The 26,590-nt window shown below is 42.7% G+C and overlaps 1 protein-coding gene across 1 annotated transcript in view; it reads left to right on the top strand.

The window, feature by feature from the left end:
- LOC133137233 (CMP-N-acetylneuraminate-beta-galactosamide-alpha-2,3-sialyltransferase 1-like) overlaps positions 1-26,590 on the top strand; it is a 40,870-nt gene that overhangs the window by 13,504 nt on the left and 776 nt on the right. The window contains exons 3-6 of the mRNA XM_061255370.1: positions 5,025-5,221; positions 12,386-12,565; positions 24,343-24,388; positions 24,931-25,050. Coding sequence (XP_061111354.1) covers positions 5,025-5,221; positions 12,386-12,565; positions 24,343-24,388; positions 24,931-25,050 — 543 coding nt within the window. The remainder of the gene's footprint in view (positions 1-5,024; positions 5,222-12,385; positions 12,566-24,342; positions 24,389-24,930; positions 25,051-26,590) is intronic.

Below are 26,590 nucleotides of genomic sequence, written 5' to 3'. Positions count from 1 at the left end.
AATGCCGGGCTGGAATGTTGTCCAGGACACTCCCTGACAACACTGCGTCTGGAAAGCCACACACCAGGGATCTCACCGGGGGGGGGGGGCACCCAAGTAAGCCCCGCCCTGTGGTCAGGGGTCCTGCTTAAGATGGTACAGGAAATCAACCCCTGACCGTTTTATGACCCCACAAGGCCTAATCTCTCTCCCAGCCAGCCTTGCCCTCCAAAGTAAGGTAGCCAGCTTACATTTGGAGCCCTGGCTTTGCCTACACTGGCTGCTCCATCCCCCAGTCATCACACCCTTAAACTTCACCCATGCATGTCATCCAGGGAATGGGTGGGATAATGATGGACTGGGTGCCTTCCAGGGGCCATCATGCCCTCTGCCCAGAGAGGAAGCCACTATGACTGTGGTCTTTGATCCTGGGACCGAAATGAGGCAGGCGTGGTTAATGGGAATCAATGCCCGAAAGAAGCAAGAAGGTGTTCTGTCATCTTTCAGGTCTGCTGATTTCTGGCCCCCACTGCTGCTAACGGACAGCCAGTAAACAAACTAGTGTTCATGGAGGTAAAACTGGCTCCCTCCACATCCCTCCCACATTTGTTTTTAGAACCGTGGTTAAGTCCCTGTTCCTGATTGCAGGTGCCTTCAAAAGCAGTCCTTGTACACCTGTGGGCAGGTCTGCCCTGTTCCTGTACTTAATTAAATTGGCAATTCTGTGAACTGAAAACTTCCCTTACATGGACTGACTGTAATTACCATGTGCGGTGCTACTATTACTTCCCCTTGTTTTTTCCTCGCATGTTGCTGTGAAGTAAAGGCCCTATCAATGGGAACAGACCTAAAGGACTGCTGCCAGCAGTCCCACCCAAAGAACCCCAGCTACACAAGCCAAAGAGGATTCCACTGGGTCATCTGGTTTCCTGTCACCAGAGACAGAGGCCCTGCATGCTGTGCATGATTTGGTAGAGACACTGTTGGTAATGAGTTGCCTTTCAGTTCACGTAAGTGGAACATTAAGGGGAAAAGCACTGCATGTAATTTGAGGAAGTCCAGGGAACACCTTTTCAATTGCCAGTCAAGATATCCAAACACAATGAGAAATGTTGTGTAACAGAGGGTCACAACATAGTGACACATAGTGAGACCTTGGATGCCTCTGCACCTTAACTTATTCCGGGACTTAATGTGCCCATACAGTTGCTAGCCAACAGGTCATGATGGCACTGTTGAACTCTCATATGGGCTGTTTTGGCAGGTGCATTCACTTTTTTCCAAGAGAGGGAATGCCGGATAACTACTGTGAATATTGCTTTTGAGAGAATTGATTATTATTTCAGGAAACTCTCTTATTGCCCATGTGTTTAAGTACCATAATGATGGACTGGGTGCCTTCCAGGGGCCATCATGCCCTCTGCCCAGAGAGGAAGCCACTATGACTGTGGTCTTTGATCCTGGGACCGAAATGAGGCAGGCGTGGTTAATGGGAATCAATGCCCGAAAGAAGCAAGAAGGTGTTCTGTCATCTTTCAGGTCTGCTGATTTCTGGCCCCCACTGCTGCTAACGGACAGCCAGTAAACAAACTAGTGTTCATGGAGGTAAAACTGGCTCCCTCCACATCCCTCCCACATTTGTTTTTAGAACCGTGGTTAAGTCCCTGTTCCTGATTGCAGGTGCCTTCAAAAGCAGTCCTTGTACACCTGTGGGCAGGTCTGCCCTGTTCCTGTACTTAATTAAATTGGCAATTCTGTGAACTGAAAACTTCCCTTACATGGACTGACTGTAATTACCATGTGCGGTGCTACTATTACTTCCCCTTGTTTTTTCCTCGCATGTTGCTGTGAAGTAAAGGCCCTATCAATGGGAACAGACCTAAAGGACTGCTGCCAGCAGTCCCACCCAAAGAACCCCAGCTACACAAGCCAAAGAGGATTCCACTGGGTCATCTGGTTTCCTGTCACCAGAGACAGAGGCCCTGCATGCTGTGCATGATTTGGTAGAGACACTGTTGGTAATGAGTTGCCTTTCAGTTCACGTAAGTGGAACATTAAGGGGAAAAGCACTGCATGTAATTTGAGGAAGTCCAGGGAACACCTTTTCAATTGCCAGTCAAGATATCCAAACACAATGAGAAATGTTGTGTAACAGAGGGTCACAACATAGTGACACATAGTGAGACCTTGGATGCCTCTGCACCTTAACTTATTCCGGGACTTAATGTGCCCATACAGTTGCTAGCCAACAGGTCATGATGGCACTGTTGAACTCTCATATGGGCTGTTTTGGCAGGTGCATTCACTTTTTTCCAAGAGAGGGAATGCCGGATAACTACTGTGAATATTGCTTTTGAGAGAATTGATTATTATTTCAGGAAACTCTCTTATTGCCCATGTGTTTAAGTACCATAATGATGGACTGGGTGCCTTCCAGGGGCCATCATGCCCTCTGCCCAGAGAGGAAGCCACTATGACTGTGGTCTTTGATCCTGGGACCGAAATGAGGCAGGCGTGGTTAATGGGAATCAATGCCCGAAAGAAGCAAGAAGGTGTTCTGTCATCTTTCAGGTCTGCTGATTTCTGGCCCCCACTGCTGCTAACGGACAGCCAGTAAACAAACTAGTGTTCATGGAGGTAAAACTGGCTCCCTCCACATCCCTCCCACATTTGTTTTTAGAACCATGGTTAAGTCCCTGTTCCTGATTGCAGGTGCCTTCAAAAGCAGTCCTTGTACACCTGTGGGCAGGTCTGCCCTGTTCCTGTACTTAATTAAATTGGCAATTCTGTGAACTGAAAACTTCCCTTACATGGACTGACTGTAATTACCATGTGCGGTGCTACTATTACTTCCCCTTGTTTTTTCCTCGCATGTTGCTGTGAAGTAAAGGCCCTATCAATGGGAACAGACCTAAAGGACTGCTGCCAGCAGTCCCACCCAAAGAACCCCAGCTACACAAGCCAAAGAGGATTCCACTGGGTCATCTGGTTTCCTGTCACCAGAGACAGAGGCCCTGCATGCTGTGCATGATTTGGTAGAGACACTGTTGGTAATGAGTTGCCTTTCAGTTCACGTAAGTGGAACATTAAGGGGAAAAGCACTGCATGTAATTTGAGGAAGTCCAGGGAACACCTTTTCAATTGCCAGTCAAGATATCCAAACACAATGAGAAATGTTGTGTAACAGAGGGTCACAACATAGTGACACATAGTGAGACCTTGGATGCCTCTGCACCTTAACTTATTCCGGGACTTAATGTGCCCATACAGTTGCTAGCCAACAGGTCATGATGGCACTGTTGAACTCTCATATGGGCTGTTTTGGCAGGTGCATTCACTTTTTTCCAAGAGAGGGAATGCCGGATAACTACTGTGAATATTGCTTTTGAGAGAATTGATTATTATTTCAGGAAACTCTCTTATTGCCCATGTGTTTAAGTACCATAATGATGGACTGGGTGCCTTCCAGGGGCCATCATGCCCTCTGCCCAGAGAGGAAGCCACTATGACTGTGGTCTTTGATCCTGGGACCGAAATGAGGCAGGCGTGGTTAATGGGAATCAATGCCCGAAAGAAGCAAGAAGGTGTTCTGTCATCTTTCAGGTCTGCTGATTTCTGGCCCCCACTGCTGCTAACGGACAGCCAGTAAACAAACTAGTGTTCATGGAGGTAAAACTGGCTCCCTCCACATCCCTCCCACATTTGTTTTTAGAACCATGGTTAAGTCCCTGTTCCTGATTGCAGGTGCCTTCAAAAGCAGTCCTTGTACACCTGTGGGCAGGTCTGCCCTGTTCCTGTACTTAATTAAATTGGCAATTCTGTGAACTGAAAACTTCCCTTACATGGACTGACTGTAATTACCATGTGCGGTGCTACTATTACTTCCCCTTGTTTTTTCCTCGCATGTTGCTGTGAAGTAAAGGCCCTATCAATGGGAACAGACCTAAAGGACTGCTGCCAGCAGTCCCACCCAAAGAACCCCAGCTACACAAGCCAAAGAGGATTCCACTGGGTCATCTGGTTTCCTGTCACCAGAGACAGAGGCCCTGCATGCTGTGCATGATTTGGTAGAGACACTGTTGGTAATGAGTTGCCTTTCAGTTCACGTAAGTGGAACATTAAGGGGAAAAGCACTGCATGTAATTTGAGGAAGTCCAGGGAACACCTTTTCAATTGCCAGTCAAGATATCCAAACACAATGAGAAATGTTGTGTAACAGAGGGTCACAACATAGTGACACATAGTGAGACCTTGGATGCCTCTGCACCTTAACTTATTCCGGGACTTAATGTGCCCATACAGTTGCTAGCCAACAGGTCATGATGGCACTGTTGAACTCTCATATGGGCTGTTTTGGCAGGTGCATTCACTTTTTTCCAAGAGAGGGAATGCCGGATAACTACTGTGAATATTGCTTTTGAGAGAATTGATTATTATTTCAGGAAACTCTCTTATTGCCCATGTGTTTAAGTACCCTGCTCTTGGTTGGAATCTGCATTTTTATAAGTAATTCCAGCTTTGAGCAGACACAGTGCTATTTGGTTTGGTTACATGGAACACATGTTTCTTGAAGGTGCAGGTTGCAACTGACTGTATTGAACAAAAAAAAAAAGAGAGACTAAAGTCTTTTGATGACAATATCATACTACTCAGTCTGCTTCTAACAACATAAGGGAACTTTAATAAGTAGATTGCCAGTTCCAGCTAAGACAGTTCTGCCTCCTCTGCACCTTGCAGAGTCCAGCTGTGCCCCTTTGAGGGCAAGCACATAAAATGTGGGCTTTCCTTGACTTGGATGGCTTATTCACACTAACACATTCAGGGAGTCAAGAATGCAGATTTAACAGTCGATGCGCTTTTGCTTGCTATTCAGAGTGCCGAACATTAAACGAGGCTGTTCCGAATTGCTGGATTTCGAAATTGACCATATTTCACCTTAAACTTCACTTCCCCAACAGCATTGTGCTGCTTTGATAGCTACTGTTCCTCTTGTTGATTCACTCATGATTCACTCGCAGCTGAGAGTAACTTTTGTGTGTCACCAGGGGCTACAGACCCGCCGCAAAACCCCAGCCAACTACAAAGAGGTGGTGCAGAGATTATTCCAGGTCATCCCTGGTGAGAAGCACTACATGGACTCAGGGCCCAATCGTTGCAGGACTTGTGCTGTTGTAGGAAATTCTGCGAATCTCAAGGGATCCCATTATGGAGCCCTCATCGACTCCAATGACTTTGTCATAAGGTGACTGACTCAGCCTGACCTAATCTAGCACATACATACATAAACTAGCATATACTACAGAATTATTAGCATTCTTGATTCAAATTTAAAAAGGCTGTATTTAGTACATAACACAACAACACAGATGATAATCTGTATGCTATGATCAAACATAGAAAACATTTATTTCAATGCATTCTCTTGTTTCAATGTTTTTTATTAAGTAATACATTTTTTTGCTTATCTACAATCTTGGCAGACGTACAAGATAGAGGCGAGGCTAAACAAGTAGCAAAGGGCTATCATAAACCAATCAATTTGAAGTGTTTTATTCACACATGCCTGTCATGCACATCCCTAGTATAAACTACTGTTTTTGGAGGGCTGGTGTCAAATGAGGATGTGCATGGATGTGAGGAATACTGATTGAAGGGGAACAGAAAATGTACATTTGATCGGCATACAGGTTCACTGGTATACAATGACGTAACCTTGTTTTCTAAGGACAATTGGGGAAAATGTGAATTCTATTTGTATCACTGATTTATTCTCTGCCTGTGTGAGGGCATTATTTACATTTAATGTGGGCTTATTAGACAATAAATGACCACTGAATATTGAAAGGGACATCTCCATGTGTAAAACCAATGGTAAGCTCGTATTCCATATTTAGTTACAGATATTGATAGAATATTTATGTGGTATAATTACATTAGATTTCCTCTTGTTTATTTAGCTATTCCATGAACAAATAAAGCCACTGTATTGAACCTTTTGGCTTTATCTTTTTGCTATGACAGAATATGATTTTCAGTGTTGAAATGTTTCTATGTTCAATACATATTGAGGCTGCACATTAGCTCTCCTAGCCTTTAGGGGATTCTTATGAAGCTAATAAGGCCATCTGTTCCTTTATCTCTCTAATCTCTCTAATAAAACAAAGGCAGCATCTGAACCCCCTGCTTTAGGACACCCTAAAGTATACCATACATTTTTTTAAGTTTCTACAGTTACTTTTACTCTTTCACTTTTTATCAACTTTAATGTGTTGTAGATTAAATTTTAAATGCCATTTTTACCCATCAGTCTACACTCAATAACTCAAAATGACTCAATGACTAAAAAACTGAAAAATCTTTCATTTATATAAGCATCCATCCATTCATTCATTCATTCATTTTCCAAACCCGCTTATCCTGAACAGTTTCGCAGGGGGGCTGGAGCCTATCCCAGCATACATTGGGTGAAAGGCAGGTATACACCCTGGACAGGTCGCCAGTCCATCGCAGGGCACACACAATTCACTCACACACTCATACTTATGGGCAATTTTAGACTCTCCAATCAGCCTAACCTACATGTGTTTGGACTGTGGGAGGAAACCGGAGTACCCAGAGGAAACCCAAGCAAGCACGGGGAGAACATGCAAACTCCACACAGAGAGGCCCCGGTCGACCAGGATTCGAACCTAGGACCTCCTTGCTGTGAGGCAGCAGTGCTACCCACTGCACCATCCGTGCCGCCTTATATAAGCATTCAAAAACTTAATTTATCCCATTCTTCCTAGCAGCATCATCTGTGAACATCTAAATGTTCACTTTCACTTGAAATGGATTGCAATTTTATCCATTTACAACACACAGCAAAGTGTGCATATTTCCGGCCATCATGTCCATATGAATGCTTTTTTTAAATCAAAATAGGTCCTTGTATGGAAGCTTGCCTCTTTTCTGAGCTAACAAGCCATTTTCAACTCCATCAAAACATCCAGTAAGTTGAGGGTGGGGTTGTGTTGATTTTGGTGTTCTTATAAGTCGTTTGCCGTTCTTAAAGTCAATTTAACAGGAGAGTGAGAGCAAAAAGACTTTCAGCTGCAAAATTAAACATGGGAGGCATTTTTCTGTATGGGGTTTGTTTATATAATTGCTACCTCTGCCTAGCATCTAACCATTGCATGCAGCAAGGTTGAATTTATCTCCTTTTTTTTAAAGGCACCATATTCTCTAAGCTAAACATTTTCTCATGAAGTACTGTATATTACCTATTAATGGTGCATTAGGGTTGTTATATCATCCCCAAAACATAGTGATTGCCAATAGTCAATTCAATCTGCTGTGGGTCAAAAATAAAAACTTTCTTTACATATGTACATAGCCAACTACTATCCATTTTCTATCTGTTATTCTGGACTTTTTTTTCATATTCGATTACAGAAGTGTTGAAGCACAACAACTACAATGGTTTTCCAATAACACATAACATACTTATATGTTATGTTTCTAGTTCTGTCTGTTAGTTTATTTGTTTATTTCTTGTAATTTATCATTTTTCATTATCTTATCTGGTTTTCTGTTCCCACCCATTACTGTTCATTGCATTTCGTCATCCCCTGTTATGTCTGTGTCAGGATGTTTTCGAGCCATAGTCACTCCCCTGTCTGTGTGTGGCCCTATTCGGGTGATTTCTGAGATTTCTGGCTTCCCATGATTCCTTCCCAGTCTCGCATTTCCTTTCTTCCTGCTTTTCTCGCTACTTAATATTGTATAGCACTATACTTACTAATAACTACTAATATAGATATTGTACAATACTAATTATATTAACACACTTACTGTCTGTCTAACTAATAAACTAACAGTCACTTATTTTTGGTATTTAGATTTATACACGTAACTAACTTCCTAATGATTATCTCCCATTTCTAGTCTGCTCTGTAACTCCGCCTCTCTGTTCTATCACTGATTACTTGCTTAGTTTCAGTGTAGTGTTCGCACCTGTCTCTCACTATCACTATGTTTCCTAACTCTATGCAAATGTCTACTCCCAAATCCCGAACCGTCTGTATTAAGTGTTTGTCTATGTGCATCCAGTCCTCATTTTCGTTTCCCCCATGTTATTGTACCATTACCCTATTATGTTCTTCACCTGTTGTCCATTTGTTTAGCCCACCTCATTCCCGTGCCCCACCTAGTTTGTCAACTTCCCTCGTGTATTTAAACCCCAGACTCTGCATTGTTCTTTGTCAGAAAGTTGATCAATATCAGGTTGCTGATTCATAGTAAGCCTGTATAGTTCAGATTCAAGAACGACCCCCTTTGCCATTGTCACCGAGTTTGCCTTATCCTTCTGTTTTGTTTGCTTGTTTGATTGATGACTTTGTTTTTGCCTATCCCTTTTTGCATTCAGCCTGTGACTCGGATTATAGACCCCTGCTTTGTTTTTTTTTACCATTATTTTGCATCTTGATTTTGGCATTGTTTGAACTGTTTACCTGGCTTGATTCTGGACTGATTAAACACAACGTTTTTGCATACTCCCTGGTCTGCATCTGGGTCCTCTGAACGGTACATTACACTTATATAAATCTTACATAATGTGAGACAAATTGACAAGTGTAGCCTGGGAAAATCGCCAAACCTAAACAAATCTACAAAAATGTCCCTCCAAAGGCAATACAAAACAAATCAAATTACAAAAAAGGGGAATAATCCATTTCCTCATTCAGCCCTGGAAATATTGTAGCTTTTAGCTGAAAAATCCAAAATGTTTCTCATTGCAGTAGATGTTTCAGACGGTCACCTCCCCTCCGAGAAGTGCAGACCTCTTCAATAGCCATGGCTTTCCATGAATTGGGGCTGCAATGGCCAGCCTGTTTGTAATGTTTAGCCATAGGGTATTTATCATTACGCGTCCTAATGGCATACACATGCTCAGGCACCCTGTCCCTCAATCTACGTTTGGTGCATCCAACATATAAATGACCACATTCGCATTCCAGCCTGTATACAAGGTGGTATTACAGTTGACGAATGATTGTATTCTATATGTACTGACTCCATGAGTGTCCTTTAATGTGTTGGATCTCACAATGTGGAGACACTGGTTGCAGTTCCCACATGGGTGGTTGCCTAAGGGTGGTTTGCGGAGCCAAGAGACAGATCACTGTGCACCAGCTTGTCCTTAAGAGTGGGGGCCCGTCTGTAAGAGAAGACTGGGGGCTCTGAACACTTCGCACAGAGTAGGATAGTTTTCAATGATGCTCCAGTTTAGTTTTATTATTTCCTTAAAAGTCGCCTCCCAGCTGTATTGGGTCACAAAATATCTTTGTTTGGGTTTTTGAGGTCTATGGGCATGCAACAGATTTTACAAAAGTCATTGAGACAACTTGTCCCAAATTGACGTGTGATAATTAGGGCTATATCTCAAGGCCAGCTTAACATAGGACAGCAGCTAAAGTAAAGACACTTTATTCTCTCCTCTACTGAATACAAACATATAATTTTGAACATTCGTATCTAAACATTCGCACATTTGATTAAGTGTGAAGTACCATTTTTTTAATTTTGAAGGTGAAAAATAAGAAAACTATCCTCACCCCAGATTAGTGTGATTTTGACCACTAAGTCTATTGCTAATCAATTTTGTGTTAGTGTCTTGTCTAGGTTTCGGGACTGAGGAACCAAGAGCAGACTCAAGGAGAAGATGAAAAAAGGCAGACTTTAATTAACATGGGGCAGATCCAAAACGCAATCCAGAAACAGGCAATGGTCAAAATCTGGGCAGATGGGTACATACAGGGCACACAGAGTGGTCAGATGACAGGCAGAATTAAAAAACAGGAAGGCAGTCCACACAGACGAAGGCACAAAAAAACGAAATCCAAAAACACAGAGTCCAAAGCCAGGCAGAAATCAAATCAGGAATATCCAAAAACAGAACAGACCAGGCATTGAGCAAATGAAACAGACTGGTATATATGCAACAGAAACAAGATGTGTGAACTGGGGAACAGATAAAGAACAGGTGAAATGAATGACTAGAGACAGGAAGGAAGTAAATCTAAGGAGTGGGAGGTAGAGACAACAAATGGAGTACAGGGGAAACAAATAAATGAGAATGAATGGAGCAGAACAAAAGGCAAAAATGCTGGGGACTTAGACATAAATCAGATAACTGAAAAACACAGAACCTGTCATCTCTCTTGTTTTGGAGAAATGTGACACGGCGACATGGCTCAGCCAGTAAGAGCAGTTGTCTGGCAGTCGGAGGGTTGCCGGTTTGATTCCCCGCCTGGGCTGTGTCGAAGTGTCCCTGAGCAAGACACCTAACCCCCAAATGCTCCTGACGAGCTGGTCGGTGCCTTGCATGGCAGCCAATCGCCGTCGGTGTGTGTGAGTGTGTGTATGAATGGGTGAATGAGAAGCATCAATTGTACAGCGCTTTGGATAAAGGCGCTATATAAATTCCAACCATTACCATTTACCTTACCACTACTATACAGTGCAGTCTGTATTTGGACAATGACTCATTTTTTGTCATATACTCCAGCAATCACTTGAAACAAAACATGTATGTATATACAGCGCTGAAATTCCTGCATAGTTAACCCAATATGGATGTCAAAACCCTCAAATTAAATCTGAAAGTCTGCACTTTTACTACATAGTGATTGATTTATTTAAACTGTTTGTTTGCTGGAGTACTGAGCGACAATAACTCAAATGTGTCACTGTCCAAATACTTACAGACTGCACTGTAAATGCAGCTATCATAACTGCATTCACTAAAATAAATTTCAAGAAGTGTATGTACCAAACCATTCTATAAAAGCAATATACAGTGGGAGCAATAATTATTAGATTTCTTGCTGATTTTGTAGGTTTGCCCACTTACGAAGAATGGAACTGTGTAGAATTTTAATCATAGGTACATTTTAACATTGAGAAACAGAATATCACAAAATAATCTACAATAACAACATCATATACATTTTATAAATTTAATATCATATTTTCACATGAAATAAGTATTTGATCCATAGAACAATAGGACTTAATACTTGGTGGAGAAACCTTTGTTGGCAAGCACAGAGGTCAGACGTTTGTTGTAGTTTTTCACCAGGTTTGCACAGATCATGGGAGGGATTTTGGTCCACTCCTCTTTGCAGATCCTCTCCAAATCCTTAAGGTTCTGAGGCTGTCGCTTGGCAACTCGAAGCTTCAGCTCCCTCCACAGATTTCCGATGGGATTTAGGTCTGGAGACTGGCTAGGCCACTCCAGGACCTTAATATGCTTCTTTTTGAGCCACTCCTTTGTTGCCTTGGCCGTATGTTTTGGGTCATTGTCATGTTGGAAGACCCATCCACGACCCATTTTCAGTGCTCTCACTGAGGGAAGGAGGTTGTCGCCCAAAATTTCCTGGTACATGGCCCCGTTCATCCTTCCCTCGATAAAGTGAAGTCGTCCTGTTCCCTTAGCTGAGAAACACCCCAAAAGCATAAGGTTTCCACCTCCATGCTTCACAGTGGGGATGGTGTTCTTGGGGTTGTACTCAGCATTTCTCTTCCTCCAAACACGGCGGGTCGAGTTGAAGCCAAATAGCTCTATTTTGGTCTCATCTGACCACATCACCTTCTCCCAAGCCTCCTCTGGATCATCCAGGTGTTCTTTGGCAAACTTCAGACGGGCCTGTACATGTGCCTTCTTCAGCAGAGGAACCTTGCGCGCGCAGCAGGATTTTAGTCCTTCACGGTGTAGTGTGTTACTGATGGTTCTCTTCGTGACTGTGGTCCCAACTGCCTTCAGGTCATTAACAAGCTCCTCCTGTGTAGTCCTGGGCTGATCCCTGACCTTTCTCATGATCATTGATATCCCACGAGGCGAGATCTTGCGTGGAGCCCCAGACCGAGGGAGATTGGCGGTGACTTTGTGTTTCTTCCATTTTCTAATAATTGCTCCATTGTTAACTTCTCACCAAGCTGCTTGCTTATTTTCTTGAAGCCCATCCCAGCCTTGTGCAGGTCTACAATTTTGTCCCTGATGTCCTTAGACAGCTCCTTTGTCTTGGCCATGGTGGAAACATTGGAATCTGATTGATTGTGTGGACAGGTGTCTTTTATACAGCTACATAATGATGTAACGAGTTGACACAGGTGTTTTGGGTAATGAGTTCAGATTAAGAGTGCAATGAGATACATTACTTATTTCATGCAAAAATACGATAATAAATGTATAAAATTTATATGATGTTGTTATTGTGGATTAGTTTGTGATATTCTGTCTCTCAATGTTAAAATGTACCTATGATTAAAATTCTACACAGTGCCATTCTTTGTAAGTGAGCAAACCTACAAAATCAGCAAAGGATCAAATAATTATTGCTCCCACTGTATCTTGTCTCTGCAGAATGAACAAAGCTCCCACTTTGGGCTATGAAAAGGACGTAGGGAGAAGAACCACCCATCACGTCATGTACCCAGAAAGTGCCACAGACCTGCAGAACGACACACACCTGCTTCTGATACCATTCAAGATTTTAGATCTAGAGTGGATCATTAGTGCTTTAACCACAGGCACTATTAAACGGTAGGTGGCCATGGGCAACGTTGGGGATGCATTTGTGTTTGAACATTGATGGAATTAACTGAATCCTCACCCTGAACCATTCAGTCCTTAAGTATTTTGACAGTGGCACAATTTCAGTTCATTTGGCTCTGTACTCCAGCCCACTGGATTTGAAATTAAACAATGAATAAGAGATCAACATGCTGACTGTCATCTCTAATTTGAGGGCATTTGAGGGTAGGTCCATATTGGGGGATCCATGTTGGCATTACATGCCTTTTGTTAGTACCCCATTTAAAAAAAAGTAATTTCATAGTTTCTGATTAGTCAAATGTATTAAATGTCCTCCTTAGTAAAGGTATAAGAGCTTTGAGTATCAAGTCTTGATTCTAAACTTTTGATTGCCTTAGGAGATTGTCATGGGTGTATCACCTCATAAAAATCAAGATAAAGATATAAATATTTAGCTATTTTTATGTTCAGCCAAACCTCCTACATCATATTTTCATACAGACTTGAAAATTCTAAGTTTGAAAGTGAATAGTCTCCTCAAAATACCTGTCTTTTTGCATCTGTCTACCATCCTGTCTACCATACCTGTCTACCATCCTCTATCCATTATCTGTCTGACTGTCCTAACAGGCTGTATTAGCCCTCTACACAATCTGGACTGTAATCCTCACTTTTACCCCTGTTGATTTTTCTACATGCTGTACCTTTATAATTTTATTTGACCTTCTGAAGCTCTTTTATGCTTTAATTATATTATTATTCTTTGTTAAGCAATTATTTTATGTTTACACTCATTGTATGCCCGTAGTATACTTAACAACAAGCACAACTTGCAGTAATTCCCTGCACTGTTTACTATTTACTTTGTGTGCAATGGTGGTAGTGCAAAAGTACAATCTGCCATAGCACCTTATCATGGTCAATATATCACAGTGCCAGTCCCTACGAGGCCTTTGTAATCACTTCACATGCTCTTTACTTCTTACTTTTCTGTGAGTGATTTTGATCTTTATGTGTGTGAGAGATATGTGTGTATATGCGTGTATGTATAAGCTACTGGATGCCTAAAATTAAAATTTTGTATCTATCTATCTATCTATCATATCCAATCCATATCCATTTTTTTTTGGCTTAATATTTTTAAGATTATTTTCCCATTATCTTCCCCTCAGTCAAGTGGGTGTTATGATAATATGCAGTAACATTTTTTATGATGTAAGGAGAGTCATTTCTTACATTGTGCATGTCATTTTTGTCCAAATGTCACATCCATAATGTTGGAATTGCCCATATATTTTAAAAGAGAGTGGAAATCCTTTATGGAAATGTCATCCACACTTCTCTGGGAAACAGGTAAAGCTGTACTAAGAGGGGAAATTATATACTCTTCATACAAGAAAAAAAAATTGGAAAGCAATTTGGAACATAAAAATATTACACCAGCTCCCATGCAACAAATCCCACAGAGCATACTCTAAAGGAACTAAAGCCATATTCGGACAGGATTAGTTTTACAGGGGGATGCAAAGTAATGTATCTCATTACCATGATGAAATCCCTGTGTCCGATACGTTCTTTACATTTAGTGGAGTCACCGAAGGCTTCCTTTATTAAGGGATATTTGTCCTAAACCTCTTGAAATATTGCTTTCCAAATGGTATGGTTCTGTACAATTTTTTAAAATTGTTTTTGGTTGTGACATTCCCCCCACACCGAAAGAAGCCCGACTAACCACTCTATCTCTGTCATTTTGGAGACCAATTAGAGATCTCTTATTCCAACCAAATTGATAATGTCCTGTGATAACAATTACTTTATACACATTGGGCCCCATTAATCAATATTTTTGGAAATCCGTGTGCAAATGTATGTGTGATTGGAACTTAGCTAACAAATCCCGGCATTTTTATCAAGCACACGTAGATACAGCTTTTTTTCGTATCCACTTGTGTATGTTGAGCAGCAGACAGGTACTGGGTGGCCAGAAGGGCCGTGGCTTCGGCAGTCACTGAAGCAAAAACCCGGGTATGGGAGGACTTTCGGTTGGCCTCGAGGGAGTTCTGGCAAACCATTCGACGACTCAGAAAGGGAAAGCAGGGCTTGTCTCAGGCTGTTTTCAGCAGGGGAGGAGAACTGCTGACCCAGACTGGGGATGTTGTCGGGTGGTGGAAAGAGCACTTCGAGGAGCTCCTGAACCCAGACAACACGTCCTCTGTGGAAGAAGCAGAGCCCGAAGACTCGGGGCAGTCTGCACCTATATCCCTGGCGGAAGTTGCTGAGGTAGTCAAAAAGCTCCTCAGCGGCAAGTCGCCGGGTGTGAATGAGATTCGCCCTGAGATGCTGAAGGCTCTGGACATTGTTGGGCTGTCTTGGCTGACACGCCTCTTCAGTGACGCGTGGAGGTCGGGGACAGTACCTGCAGAGTGGCAGACCGGGGTGGTGGTCCCCATTTTCAAGAAGGGGAACCGGAGGGTGTGCTCCAATTATCAGGGTATCACACTCCTCAGCCTCCCCAGGAAAGCTTACTCTAGGGTGCTGGAAAGGAGGCTCCGACCGATGGTCGAACCTCGGATTCAGGAGGAGCAATGTGGATTCCGTCCTGGTCGTGGAACAGTGGACCAGCTCTTTACCTTGGCAGGGTTGCTGGCGGGGTCATGGGAGTTTGCCCACAGGAGGAGCTTGTTAATGACCTGAAGGCAGTTGGGACCACAGTCATGAAGAGAACCATCAGTAACACACTACACCGTGAAGGATTAAAATCCTGCTGCGCGTGCAAGGTTCCTCTGCTGAAGAAGGCACATGTACAGGCCCATCTGAAGTTTGCCAAAGAACACCTGGATGATCCAGAGGAGGCTTGGGAGAAGGTGATGTGGTCAGATGAGACCAAAATAGAGCTATTTGGCTTCAACTCGACTCGCCGTGTTTGGAGGAAGAGAGTAGTGTAGAGTAGAGGAGGACAACCCCTAGAACACCGTCCCGACTGTGAAGCATAGAGGTGGAAACCTTATGCTTTGGGGGTGTTTCTCAGGTAAGGGGACAGGACGACTTCACTTTATCGAGGGAAGGATGAATGGGGCCATGTACCAGGAAATTTTGGGCGACAACCTCCAACCCTCGGTGAAAGCACTGAAAATGGGTCATGGATGGGTCTTCCAACATGACAATGACCCAAAACATATGGCCAAGGCAACAAAGGAGTGGCTCAAAAAGAAGCATATTAAGGTCCTGGAGTGGCCTAGCCAGTCTCCAGACCTAAATCCCATCGAAAATCTGTGGAGGGAGCTGAAGCTTCGAGTTGCCAACGTCAGCCTCGGAACCAAAATCCCTACCAAGATCTGTGCAAACCTGGTGAAAAACTACAACAAACGTCTAACCTCTGTGCTTGCCAACAAAGGTTTTTCCACCAAGTATTAATTCCTATTGTTCTATGGATCAAATACTTATTTAATGTGAAAATATGATATTACATTTATAAAATGTATATGATGTTGTTATTGTGGATTATTTTGTGATATTCTGTTTCTCAATGTTAAAATTCTACACAGTTCCATTCTTTGTAAGTGGGCAAACCTACAAAATCAGCAAGGGATCAAATAATTATTGCTCCCACTGTAGTCAGGTGAGTAATTAACCAATTATACCAAACAGGAGCTAATGATTATTGATTTAATATGTAGGTTGAAACACAATCATTAACTGACACAGAATTAGTTGTGTAGGAGGGTTAAAACTGGGTGAGGAACAGCCAAACAGCTAAAAGAGGTTGCTGAAGACAGTTTAATGGCACCATGGCAAGACTGAGCACAGCAACAAGACACAAGGTCAGCAAGGTCTCTCCCAGGCAGGAATTTCAAGGCACACAGGGGTTTCCAGATGTGCTGTCCAAGCTCTGTTGAAGAAGCACAATAAAACAGGACCGTAGACGCAGTGGCCGGCCAAGGAAACTTGCATGATGTGTCTTTCAGCAGATGAAAGACACATCATGCTTACTTCCCTTTGCAATCGGAAGATGTCCAGCAGTGCCATCAGCTCAGAATTGGCAGAAACCAGTGGGAGCCAGGTACACCCATCTACTGTGCGGAGAAGTCTGGTCAGAAGTGGACTTCATGGAAGAATTGTGGCCAAAATGCCATACCTCCGACGTGGAAACAAGGCCAAGCGACTCAACTTTGCACGAAAACACAGGAACTAGGGTGCAGAAAAATGGCAGCAGGTTCTCTGGACTGATGAGTCAAAATTTTTAATATTTGGCTGTAGCAGAAGGCACTTTGTTCGCCAAAGGGCTGGAGAGTGGTACAAGAATGAGTGTCAGCAGGCAACAGTAAAGCATGGTGGAGGTTCCTTGCAAGTTTGAGGCTGAATTTCTGCAAATGGAGTTGGGGAACATGCAGATACTTATCCAATGCCCCAAATTTATTCTACAGCAGGACAACGACCCCAAAGACATTAATAACTATCTTCATTGTAAAGAACAACGAGTCCTTGAAGTGCTGGTATGGCCCCCACAGAGCCCTGATCTCAACATCATCAAGTCCGTCTGGGATTACATGAACAGACAGAAGCATTTGAGGCTGCCTAAATCCACAGAAAAACTGTGGCTAGTTCTCCAAGATGTTTGGAACAACCTGCCTGCCGAGTTCCTTCAAAAACTGTGTGCAAGTATACCTAGAAGAACTGATGCTTTTTTGAAGGCAAAGGGTGGTCACACCAAATATTGATTTGATTTAGATTTTTCTTCTGTTCATTCACTTCTTCTGTTTATGAATTTTGTTAATTGAACAAAATAACATTTCTATTTTTGAAAGCATTCTGATTTGACAGCATTTTTTCACACCTGGCTAAAACTTTTGCACAGTACTGTATATCGTATCGATCCATCCTAATATATCCATTTATTCCATAAACTGGAATAAATGAACAATCCTTCCAGTCAGCAGGGATGGCTGCAATGCTGCATCTCAGAACCCCCATCTACCTCTCACCACAACATTACATACCTTCACATACATGTTTCCCCAAAGCTGTCAGAGTTATTCATATCTCACTTTCACGCCACTACTAAAAACAATAGAAGAGGACTTAAACCATTTGATGACATTACCAATTTCCGTCTTTGGACACTGCAACAATCACAATGACAATATGAACAAAAATGTATGATTTATTCCAATTTCTAAAAAAAAATTCCAATCCAACCCACTACCCACTGGTTCAACACAACAGACAGGCTAACACTATAATTCTACTGGAAAAATAGAATACAGAGAATAAAAGGGACTATAAAAAAAGATAAAGCTCATGGGGGACTAGATGCCCATTACATTACATTACATTATTGGCATTTGGCAGACGCTCTTATCCAGAGCGACGTACAACAAAGTGCATACCCATAACCAGGGATAAGTGCGCTGAAAGACCCTCGAGGGAAGTACAATTTCAATTGCTACCCGTACAACAAAGATAAGGACCAGGGCCTATTTTTTTTATTTTTTTATTTTTTTTAAACAACAAATAAACAAACAACAAAGCAAAAGTGACCAAACTTAACTATCCAAATACTGCTTACCTAGCCAACTAAAAATACCGAAACACAACGTAAATCACAAAGACAACAATTAAGGTTCACAGGGAGGTAGGGAGGGATGGGGAGAGGTACTGCTTGAAGAGGTGCGTCTTCAGTTTGCGCTTGAAGGTGAGGAGAGATTCTACAGTTCTGACCTCAACGGGGAGTTCATTCCACCCCCGTGGAGCCAGAACAGACAGTAGTCGTGAGCGTGAGGTGGAGGTTCGGAGAGGGGGAGGTGCCAAGCGGCATGTGGAGGCTGAACGAAGAGGTCTGGCAGGGGTGTAGGGTCTGATGATTTTTTGTAGGTAAGCTGGGAAAGACCCCTTAACTGCTTGGAAGGCTAGCACCAATGTTTTGAATTTAATGCGAGCCATGACAGGCAGCCAGTGGAGGGAAGTGAGCAGGGGGGTGACGTGAGTATTTGGGAAGGTTGAAGACCAGACGAGCTGCTGCATTCTGGATAAGTTGGAGGGGTCTGATGGCGGACGCTGGGAGGGCAGCCAAGAGGGAATTGCAGTAGTCCAGGCGGGTCGAGCTGGGTCGAGTAGGGGGTGAGAAAGGGGCAGATTCTCCGTATGTTGTATAGGAAGAACCTGCATGACCAGGTCACCGCCACAATGTTCTCGGAAAGGGACAGTCTGCTGTCCATCACCACGCCGTTTTTCCTTGCACTGGGTGATGGCGTGAGTGTGGTATCCCCGAGGGAAATGGAGTGATCCACAGTATCGAAGGCAGCAGAGAGATCTAGAAGAATGAGGACAGAGGAGAGGGAGGCTGCTCGTGCGGCATGGAGCGACTCACTGACGGAGAGGAGCGCGGTCCCTGTCGAGTGGCCCGATCTGAAGCCAGACTGATGGGGGTGTAGCAGGTTGTTGTTAGAAAAGAAAGAAGAAAGTTGAGTAGAAGCAGCTTGTTCTATGGTTTTAGAAAGAAAAGGAAGAAGTGATACCGGGCGGTAGTTCTGGATGATGGAGGGATCCAGGGTAGGCTTTTTTAGCAATGGAGTGATGTGGGCCCTCTTGGAGGATGCTGGAAAACAGCCGGAAGACAGGGAGGAGTTGACAAGGGAGGTGACAAATGGGAGAATGTCAGGTGTGATAGTCTGGAGAAGAGAAGAGGGGATAGGGTCAAGGGCACAGGTTTTAGGGCGGTGGGAGAGCAGGAGTTGAGAAATATCAGAGTCTGTAAGGGGGGAGAAAGTAGAAAAGGAAGGGATGGGCCTAGAGGGGGCCGTGGTTGTAAAGGATCTGCAGATGACTGTGACCTTCTCATTGAAAAAGTCAGCAAAGACATCAGCAGCGAAGGAGGACTGAGGTGGAGGAGGCGGTGCGTTGAGGAGAGAGGAGAAAATGTAGAACAGTTTCTGGGGGTTAGAAGCGGATTTCTGAATTTGTGTCTGATAGTATTTTGCTTTGGCGGCAGTGACAGCAGAAGAGAATGCCGCCAGGAGAGACTGGTAAATTGTGAGATCTGAAGGGTCTCTGGATTTTCCCCACTTCCTCTCCGCTGCGCGGAGGCTGGCCCTGGAGGTACGGAGGGTGTCAGATATCCAAGGACTGGGAGGGGATGTGCGAGGTGGCTTTGAGACAGGGGGACAGAGAGAGTCAAAGGCGGAGGAGAGAGATGAAAGGAGGGTGGCAGATGCAGAGTCAGTGGGGAGTTTGGAGAAGGATTCGAGAGGGGGCAGTGAGGCGTGACAGTGGTGGTGAGAGGGTGAGAGGGAGTGGAGGTTACAGCGGGCTGAGGAAGTGTGGGTGGGAGGGGGGGAGGAGGATGGGGAGGAAGAGGGAGGGAGAATGAGATGAAGTGGTGATCAGATGTATGCAGAGGCGTAACCGTGAAATCGGAGCATGAGCAGTTCCTCACAAAGACAAGGTCTAGGACATTGCCCGCCTTGTGGGTTGGAGGAGTGTTGCAGGGAGAGGCCGAAGGAGTGGAGTAGCGGTAGGAAGGCAGCAGCCTGGGAGGCTTCAAGGTGGATGTTGAAGTCTCCAAAGAGAATCAGTGGGGTGCCATCCTCAGGGAAGGAGCTGAGAAGGGTGTCTAGCTCATCAAGGAAGTTTCCCAGGGGCCCTGGAAGACGATAGATAACGGCAATGAAAAGGTTAGTACGGTAGGATACTGCAACAGAATGGAATTCAAAAGTGGATATGGACAGGTCAGAGAGGGGGAGAACAGAGAATTTCCATGAGGGGGAAATTAAAAGACCAGTACCACCGCCACGGCCGGAGGAGAAGGAGGATGAGAGGGCAGCGGGAGTGGCGGTGCTGTCAGGTGTGATCCAGGTCTCCATTAGGGCAAGGAATTGTAGGGACTGGAGGGAGGCATATGCGGGGATGAAGTCAGTCTTCCGAGTGGCAGACTGGCAGTTCCATAGTCCCCCTGTGACAGCAAAGTCCTCACAGGGGGTCAGCGGGGGGTAGCTGAGGTTTGAAGGGTTCCGACCCCGTGGAGGCCCACGTCACAGGGGGTGTCTTCGAGGGAGAGAGCAGACTGGGATGGGGTGACACATAATATCACAAACTGGGACGGAGTGTCGCTCTGACACGCCTATTTGAATCGCCTACAATTGCTCACAAGCAATACCAAATCAAAGCTAATCTACTGACAAATTCCACAGCTATTTAAGGCAAACGTTCAATCACTCTACAGGTATGCAACCAGTAGAAGTGATTAACAGCAATAGAGACAAACAATCTGGCTCAAGCCCTAACCCCTGCTGTTCAAATTAGCAATTTAAAATCAAACGTTACCACGTCTAGACGAAGGTCTGCAGCGATACTAGAACACCTGGTTAGAATGATGCACTTAATGTCTAAGGACAACTTTCGCGAGTCTAATATACACTAGCGTCGCTCTGACGCCTATTTGAATTGCCTATAATTGCTCACAAGCAATACCATTACTACTTAGCAAATCAATTACACTATCTAATTAAATTGATCCATCAAAACCACTGTCATAACACATGGCTGGACATAGAACAAGCTGAATGCAAAGACTTCTCTATCACTAGGGTTGGGAATTGAGAACCAATAAGAAATTTTGGTCCTGCTTATTGGTTCCTAAATGTGCATTTTCACTCACATGCCTTGATTAGGCAATTGACCAGAAATTGCACATTGGATATGTTAATTTATGTTTTACAGTTATTATAGCATCAAAAATGACCACTTATCATACATATCAATTGTGTGCTGGTTATGTCCACTACTAGGCCATAAAGGGTTACCAAAAACAATGAACATGAGTGGTTTCCCAATTTTAACAAGATGTATTCAGAACATCAAAATGTAAGAAACATAAACAGCTCCAAACATGTATGTAAACATTCCATGAATATAACACTATTTGCAGAGACTTGCATTTTACCAGAGGATTAAACAATTGCAACAGAAATAATATAGTTACAGTGGTGTGAAAAAGTGTCCCTTCCTGATTTCTTATTTTTTTGCATGTTTGTCACACTTAAATGTCAGATCATCAAACAAATTTAAATATTAGTCAAAGACAACACAAGTAAACACAAAATGCAGTTTTTAAATGAAGGTTTTTATTGTTAAGGGAGAAAAAAAAGCCAAACCTATATGGCCCTGTGTGAAAAAGTGATTGCCCCCCCTGTTAAAACATAACTGTGGTTTATCAAACCACAAAGAGTTCAATTTCTCTAGCCACACCCAGGCGTGATTACTGCCACACCTGTTTTCAATCAAGAAATCACTTAAATAGGACCTGCCTGACAAAGTGAAGTCGACCAAATGATCCTCAAAAGCTAGACATCATGCCGAGATCTAAAGAAATTCAGGAACAAATGAGAAAGAAAGTAATTGAGATCTATCAGTCTGGAAAAGGTTATAAAGCCATTTCTAAAGCTTTGGGACTCCAGCAAACCACAGTGAGAGCCATTATCCACAAATGGCGAAAACATGGAACAGTGGTGAACCTTCCCAGGAGTGGCCGGCCGACCAAAATTACCCCAAGAGTGCAGCAACGACTCATCCAAGCGGTCACAAAAGACCCCACAACAACATCCAAAGAACTGCAGGCCTCACTTGCCTCAGTTAAGGTCAGTGTTCATGACTCCACCATAAGAAAGAGACTGGGCAAAAATGGCCTGCATGGCAGAGTTCCAAGACGAAAACCACTGCTGAGCAAAAAGAACATTAAGGCTCGTCTCGATTTTGCCAGAAAACATCTTGATGATCCCAAGACTTTTGGGAAATTACTCTGTGGTCTGACGAGACAAAAGTTGAACTTTTTGGAAGGTGTGTGTCCCATTACATCTGGCGTAAAAGTAACACCGCTTTTCAGAAAAAGAACATCATACCAACAGTAAAATATGGTGGAGGTAGTGTGATGGTCTGGGGCTGTTTTGCTGCTTCAGGACCTGGAAGACTTGCTGTGTTCAATGGAACCATGAATTCTGCTGTCTACCAAAAAATCCTGAAGGAGAATGTCCGGCCATCTGTTCGTGACCTCAAGCTGAAACGAACTTGGGTTCTGCAGCAGGACAATGATCCAAAACATACCAGCAAGTCCACCTCTGAATGGCTGAAGAAAAACAAAATGAAGACTTTGGAGTGGCCTAGTCAAAGTCCTGACCTGAATCCTATTGAGATGCTGTGGCATGACCTTATAAAGGCGGTTCATGCTCGAAAACCCTCCAATGTGGCTGAATTACAACAATTCTGCAAAGATGAGTGGGCCAAAATTCCTCCACAGCGCTGTAAGAGTATCATTGCAGTTATTAGGTTTAGGGGGCAATCACTTTTTCACACAGGGCCATGTAGGTTTGGATTTTTTTTCTCCCTTAATAATAAAAACCTTCATTTAAAAACTGCATTTTGTGTTTACTTGCGTTGTCTTTGACTAATATTTAAATTTGTTTGATGATCTGAAACATTTAAGTGTGACAAACATGCATAAAAATAAGAAATCAGGAAGGGGGCAAACACTTTTTCACACCACTGTAGTAATATCTAGTTTGTTTTCTGAGATGCTTAGTTTGCTTGCGAGAAATTAATTTAAATACATTTGCTGGAGAGCTATATACTGTTATCATTTTTATGCTACTTGTATAAATACAAGTTTTATCTGAATATAATGTGCCAAAGTGAATGCAGTTGAGTGCATGTATAGACTGTAGGCTCCTGATTTCAATTCTTGCTTAACCAACTCTTTATAAGTATTTTTTACCAATTAAATTATCTACCAAATCCTATTTACTATTTTAGACATGTGAAACACACAGTTAAGTTTGTGACAGAAGGAATGAAAACCCGAGGCTTTCTTAAAAAATATTTAAAATGTTTTCTTTCACGTTCAAATGTTTCCACCTTACCAACTACTTGGTTGAATATGCAACAATTTTTGGTCATTTTCTGGCCGTACCCAATTTTAGCATTGGATACTTAAAAAAAAAAAAATTTATTCTCTGTTTGACTTAATTTTGCCTGTGGCAGTTCATAGCAAAGATATTTCCAACTTTTTATTGTCAGTAAGCCAATTTAGAAAATTTTTGAAAAGATTTTGGTTGGCTCCTTGCTTCTGAACTCAGACAGCCTCAGACATCAAGTTTTTATGTAAAGAGTAGTAAATTGCTTGCAGTAATATGTTACTTTCTTAAATACAAAAATGATTCTGTAAAATTAAATCTTTTGGAAAATGAATATTTGGAAATCTGAAATGTGTTATTTTATACTAACACACACAAAAAAATTAACATATATATAATAAAGTCTAGGGTGCCTCAGTTCTGTATGTCATGTCAAGAATAAAGACTAGATACTGAAAGGTTTTGTATACCTGTACCATGGAAGCTATTGAATACACCTGACTAATCAGAAACAGCTGAGAAGCCAAGTGTCCAATTACTTTTGGTCCCCTAAAATGGAGGGACTGTGTATAAAAAGGGATGCAATTCTGACAGGGATCACCCAAAATACCCTTAAATTAAAGGTGACTGTCTGCACTTTAACCTCATATTTATTGTTTAATATCAAATCCAATGTGCTGGAGTACAGAGCCAGATGAACAGATATTGTACCATTCTTCAATAATACTGACGGATTGCACTGTATATTTGCTCTTGGTTCAGTACTGCCATGGATGCTCTAATTTTACTGTCCTGGGTTCATTGGGTTTTTGAACTTGTGGATAGACATTTGACTTATCCACCCAGCAGGCTAATGACATGTTAATGACATGTTTCTGTCAACAGCACCCGTATGCCTGTGATGGCCAAGATAAAAGCAAACAAGAATAAGGTGTGAGAGTCTGTGTCACAGTTTTCATAAGATGCTTTTAAGTGTGTGTGTGTGTGTGTGGGTGTGTGTGTGTGTGTGTGGGTGCATGCACAAATGAGCAAGTATTGTCAGGGAACTCTACTGTGGCCAACCAATAGTCACCCCCAGTAGTCAGATCCTCATTTTCAATGAGACCTGTCATCACCTGTGTTGCTCATTGCCTGCACTGCTTCTGCATGCTTTGCTTGCATACTATACAAATTACGCTCATCCTCCACTATCCCAGCTACCACCTGTCATTTGGATTTGCTTCTAGGTACTAGGGGGTTTCTGGTATTCCTTTTGTTTATTCGGGGAGGTGTATCATGCTCCCTTTTAGATAAGGAAATGTGCACTACCTGAAGCAGATGCATTCAGTGCCAAACCTAAAAATCTTACATATTCATTACAATATTTTATCTAAATACGTGAGTTGTCCTAACTGAAGTGAGTGAATATGCAAATGTTACCTGTAGCATGTATTATGTTCTCATTCTGTAACTTAATACTTTCTTTTGACACAGGTGTTAATTTACAGCCCCACTTTCTTCAAGTACGTCTATGATTTCTGGCTTAAAGGCCATGGGTTGTATCCCTCTACTGGTTTCTTAACGTTAATGTTTGCCATTCACATATGTGATGAGGTAAGAACATCTTATAGATATATCACATTATTTTTACCTCAGTTGTTTGGATAAAGCTAGAGCAAAGTGCAGCAATTTTCTTTGGCTGGTACTGGATGCAGTGGGCGTTTGAGTTGGCATATACTGCCATCTAGTATTTGTAAAATGTTCCTGTATGCATGAGGAGGCACCGATATAATATTTGCAACATCAAATTTCATTGACCATTACTGAATCACTTCTAAATCTTGGTAATGTCTTGTTAGGACCACATACAATGGGGTGAAAAAATGTGGGCACCCCTGGTTTAAATGTCAGGTTTAAACCTGAACCATAAGACCTTTCTGCAAATTTTGAGAAAAAGAAAAGGGCCCTGTGCAAAAGTTTGGGAATCCTTTTGCATTATTCTTTGTTACTTTTTGAAAAGATAATTACTACGGCCCAGACCCAGGTGATTTACTCAATGAGTGAGGTGAGTATAATTCCAGGGCTGAACGTTTTAATCTGAAGTAACTCCATGCCTTCTAAAGTATCCAACTGCAGTGGCTGTTCTGTCTGGTGTTAACAACCATGGGTTCCTCTAAACACTTATTCAAATGTGTCAGAATGAAGATGGTTCTTTTCCACCTAGAAGAGAAGGCTACAAAAACTCTCAATGTTTCAAACTACCTATTTCCACTATCAGAAACATTAGAAAATGAGACCTGGTGAGAAATGCTCAGAAGAACCCACACATCACTGCAAAAGAGCTGCAAAAAAGAGTAGCAAACAAAGGTCTAGCTGTATAGCAATACAACATACTTCAAACAACAAAGACCTACATGGCAGAGTTGCCAGAAAGAATGACCTCAACACAAAATTATGTGTCTGAAGTATGCAAAAGAAAACATTGAGAAGCCTGAAGGCTTTTGGAACAATGTGCTTTGCAGTGATGAAACCAAAATTGAACTTTCTGGTCATCACCAAAGTATGTTTGGAGAAAAAAGGGTGAAGCCTTTGTAGAGAAGAACACCTTGCCTACTGTGAAGCTTGGAGGTGGATCCATTATGTGTTGGGGTTGTGTGGCAGCTGGGGGCACAGGAAATATTGTGGAAGGAAGATTCCACCAAATATCTGTCCTGGGTCTCTGCCTGCTTTGGTCTGTTCTGGGTGTTGCCTCTCTGGGCCACCAGATGGCACTCCGTTCATACTCCCTTGTGCAACCGGCAGTCCTAATTACCCTATATTAATTACAGGTGATGCGACCCTATTTTAGGCCGAAGAATATTTCTGAGCTAGAGGTGTTTTGCGAATGGGGAAAAACTCTGAAAAGAGAATTGAAAGACTCTTATCTAGCTACAAAAAGCGTTTACAAGCTGTATAATTGCTCGAGGAGGAGTTACAAAGTACGAATTGGCAGGGCTCCCAAATTTTGCACAGGGCCTTTTTCCTTTTATATTATTATGAAACTGTAAAAAATGTAAATAAAAAGTAATCTTGCTCTAAAATTTGAGCAAATGTGTCATGTTTAACATTGTACTATTTAGAGGTCATGTTCCCTTCTGTTCACTTAGATATTAAT

Source organism: Conger conger, chromosome 9 (genome assembly GCF_963514075.1).
Source record: "Conger conger chromosome 9, fConCon1.1, whole genome shotgun sequence".
In the NCBI taxonomy this organism is placed as follows: domain Eukaryota; kingdom Metazoa; phylum Chordata; class Actinopteri; order Anguilliformes; family Congridae; genus Conger; species Conger conger.
The sequence above is the reverse complement of the archived record's forward strand: the minus strand, read 5'-3'. Positions and strand labels throughout refer to the sequence as shown.